This window comes from Notolepis coatsorum (genome assembly GCF_963971535.1).
Source record: "Notolepis coatsorum genome assembly, chromosome: 15".
NCBI lineage: Eukaryota > Metazoa > Chordata > Actinopteri > Aulopiformes > Paralepididae > Notolepis > Notolepis coatsorum.
Window position 1 is genome coordinate 49,582,153 of NC_140179.1, and position 2,970 is coordinate 49,585,122.

The window sequence follows — 2,970 nt, forward strand, 5'->3', positions numbered from 1 at the left end:
CAGTCCTGTATACCAGCCCCCTCTCAGTCATGTACCAGCCCCTCTCAGTCATGTATACCAGCCCCCTCTCAGTCATGTACCAGCCCCCTCTCAGTCATGTACCAGCCAGCCCCCTCTCAGTCATGTACCAGCCTCCTCAGTCTGTATACCAGCCCCCTCAGTCATGTACCAGCCACCTCTCAGTCATGTACCAGCCCCTCTCAGTCCTGTATACCAGCCCCCTCTCAGTCATGTACCAGCCCCCTCTCAGTCATGTATACCAGCCCCCTCTCAGTCATGTACCAGCCCCCTCTCAGTCATATACCACAGCCCCCTCTCAGTCATGTACCACAGCCCCCTCTCACTCATGTACCAGCCCACTCTCAGTCATGTACCACAGCCCCATCTCAGTCATGTACCACAGCCCCATCTCAGTCATGTACCAGACTACCAGCCCCCCTCTCAGTCATGTACCTGCACAACTGGCGGGGGGGGGGGGGGGGGGGGGGGTGCCTAGTAAGATATGTGATTGGGCCAGCCCAGTATCAGTCAGTACCAATGGGCCGCTGTCCCACCCTAGTAGTGGGCCGGTCGTTTACCAAATGATTTATTTTTTATTTTTATAAATATATATTTTATTTTTGATCAAATCATAACAGCCCAAATATGCGTCGGCCCACCGGGCAAATGCCCAGTATGCCATATGGCCAGTCCAGGCCTGCCCCTGCGTATATGTGTGTGTATGCGTATGTATGTGTGTACGCGTATGAGTGTGTGTGTGTGTGTGTGTAATGTGACTCTGGCTCTCACACTCCCTCTCTTTTGTATTTTGCATAATTTGCCCTCATGAAGACAATTAGCCCTGAAGACGCTGGGCCAAACAATTAGCCTGGAGGAAGTGGAGAGAGACGAGAGACATATGTCCTCATCGTCCTCCTCATCGTCCTCCTCATCATCCTTCCAAGGTACTTAAAGGACCATTTAGCTGATTTTACATACAACATTGTTCTCTTGTCTCATGGAGACATTCATGGCGGCCACTTTGGAGTGTCATAGTGGGATAAAACCAGGTGTAACTAATGACGTTAGTTATGGTTCCGTTTTCCATTTAGGTGTGCCAGAGGCATTCCAATGAGCCAGCGTGCACAATACCGGGTTGGCACTGGCACCCGTTAAATGGAGCCAACCCATTATTAATGTTATTAGTCGCAGCTGTGTTTGAGATTTGCGTTGATTGAGCACTGTATTTTCAATCGCTCCTATAAATAAACCACTGGAAACATTTAAGTCTATAGCTACTTATTGTGTTGCTCACACTTTTTGTGCTTGGGGACAATTAACATTGGTGTGGTGTTAGGGTTAGTGTTAGTCTGTATTAACCGCCACCTTGTTTCATTCATATGTTTACTTTCAAGATAAACATGGTTTATTCCATTCAATAAATTTATTCCATGATTTATTCCTTTCAAAAACACACGTTTTTTTAAATCAATATATGAAATGAAAAGAAACCTTTATGCACTTTATTACTAAGTAATCTACTCCCTTTCATTGTTCTCTTATTTATAATATGATCTCATATGCACATCAAAATGAAAACATGTCAATATTTAGCTACCAACGGTTACTGCTTAATTCTATATATTCTACTGCATCCATCTTACATATCAGCTACTGTACCCATGATACACCGGTCCTCTTCTACCTGCTTAGTCTCACTTGATTCTGTCCATGCCATGGGGAGATGGGAAGGTGCAGCTAAGACCACCCAGATCAGCGTCTGGAGTCTGGACCATGACAGACGGCAGAGTAATTAGTCCACATTACTGGGTCCCATAAGCTGTGTGTCTCTGTGTGGCTGTAATACCTCAGCCAATGAGCATGATGATGACCACCTGTAACCCACACATGCGGTGCTCTTACTTGGCCATAAGCCCTCAACCAGCCAATCAGGGCAAACAGTCACCCACCAACCAAAACCTCTCAGTATAGATAATCAATTATGTAGTAGAGTGTCTTTTAACGAGCCATGTGGCCAGTCAACCAGCCAGCCAAGAGACACTGTCAACCTGCCAGTCAGTATAAACATGTCAGTAAACCTGTCGGTAAAGATAATAAACTCTGTGGTAGAGTGGTGGCTGTAAAAAAGGCCAGATCACACCTGATGGAAGACCCGTCTGGATGGGAATGAAAAGTGCACAGTTTGTAACTTTTTCTCACTTATACTTGTTGGCATTCTGCCTGGTGGTTTTAGTGTCCGTTAACAAAGCCGGCCGGCCGAGGGTTAGCGGTCAAGCTGGCTGGTGCAGGAGCCAGCGATCCCAGGCATGTGTATTAGCGCCAGAAGCGGCCTAAGCTCCTACAGCTCAGAGGATTGCACTAATGAGTCACATTGTTGTTCAGATTCTCACCTGCCAGCGTGGCTGACTGACTATACCTGATGACTTGTGTTGTTGATGTCGTTGCCGCTATATATCCGACCGATCGACTGCCTAACCGACTGATTCACTTGATTATTGACTGGGTGTCTGTAATCGCATTGTGTGGGGAGAATCCCGACCAGAGGAAAACTAGGTTACTGCCCTGACCGACTGTCTCTCAAAAGTTGCCATGAATCTGCGGCGGTCTCCGTCCTCGACCTACACAGGTGAGTGCTATAGATAGCTCAGAGTAGGCCTGTGTTAAATGTGGCCGGCGGATATGGTGGTACACTTTAACAATATGAACTGTTCTGAATCTGAATAGAGCGGGACACTCTAGACTCCAGACCCACTGTAGAGTCGCTGCCTATTGTCCCTGCATGCTCTGCCCCCCCCCCCCCCCCCCCCCCGTGGGCTCCTGTGTGTGTGTGTGTGTATGTGTGTGTGTGTGTGTGTGTGTGTGAGTGAGAAAGACAGAGGAATAGAGAGAGAGAGAGAAGGAGAAAGGGTGTGTGTGTGTGTGTGTGAGAGGAAGAGGGAGGATGGGAGATAAAGAGGGGAGAAAGGGGGG

At 47.7% G+C, this 2,970-nt stretch overlaps 1 protein-coding gene across 1 annotated transcript in view; it reads left to right on the top strand.

Moving 5' to 3' along the window:
* Window positions 1-2,589: 2,589 nt before the first annotated feature.
* The window catches only part of ano2b (anoctamin 2b), a gene marked incomplete at both ends in the record, with an annotated part of 266,111 nt that continues 265,730 nt past the window's right edge, over window positions 2,590-2,970 (top strand). Inside the window, 1 exon segment of the mRNA XM_084330997.1 lies at window positions 2,590-2,626. Coding sequence (XP_084187123.1) covers window positions 2,590-2,626 — 37 coding nt within the window.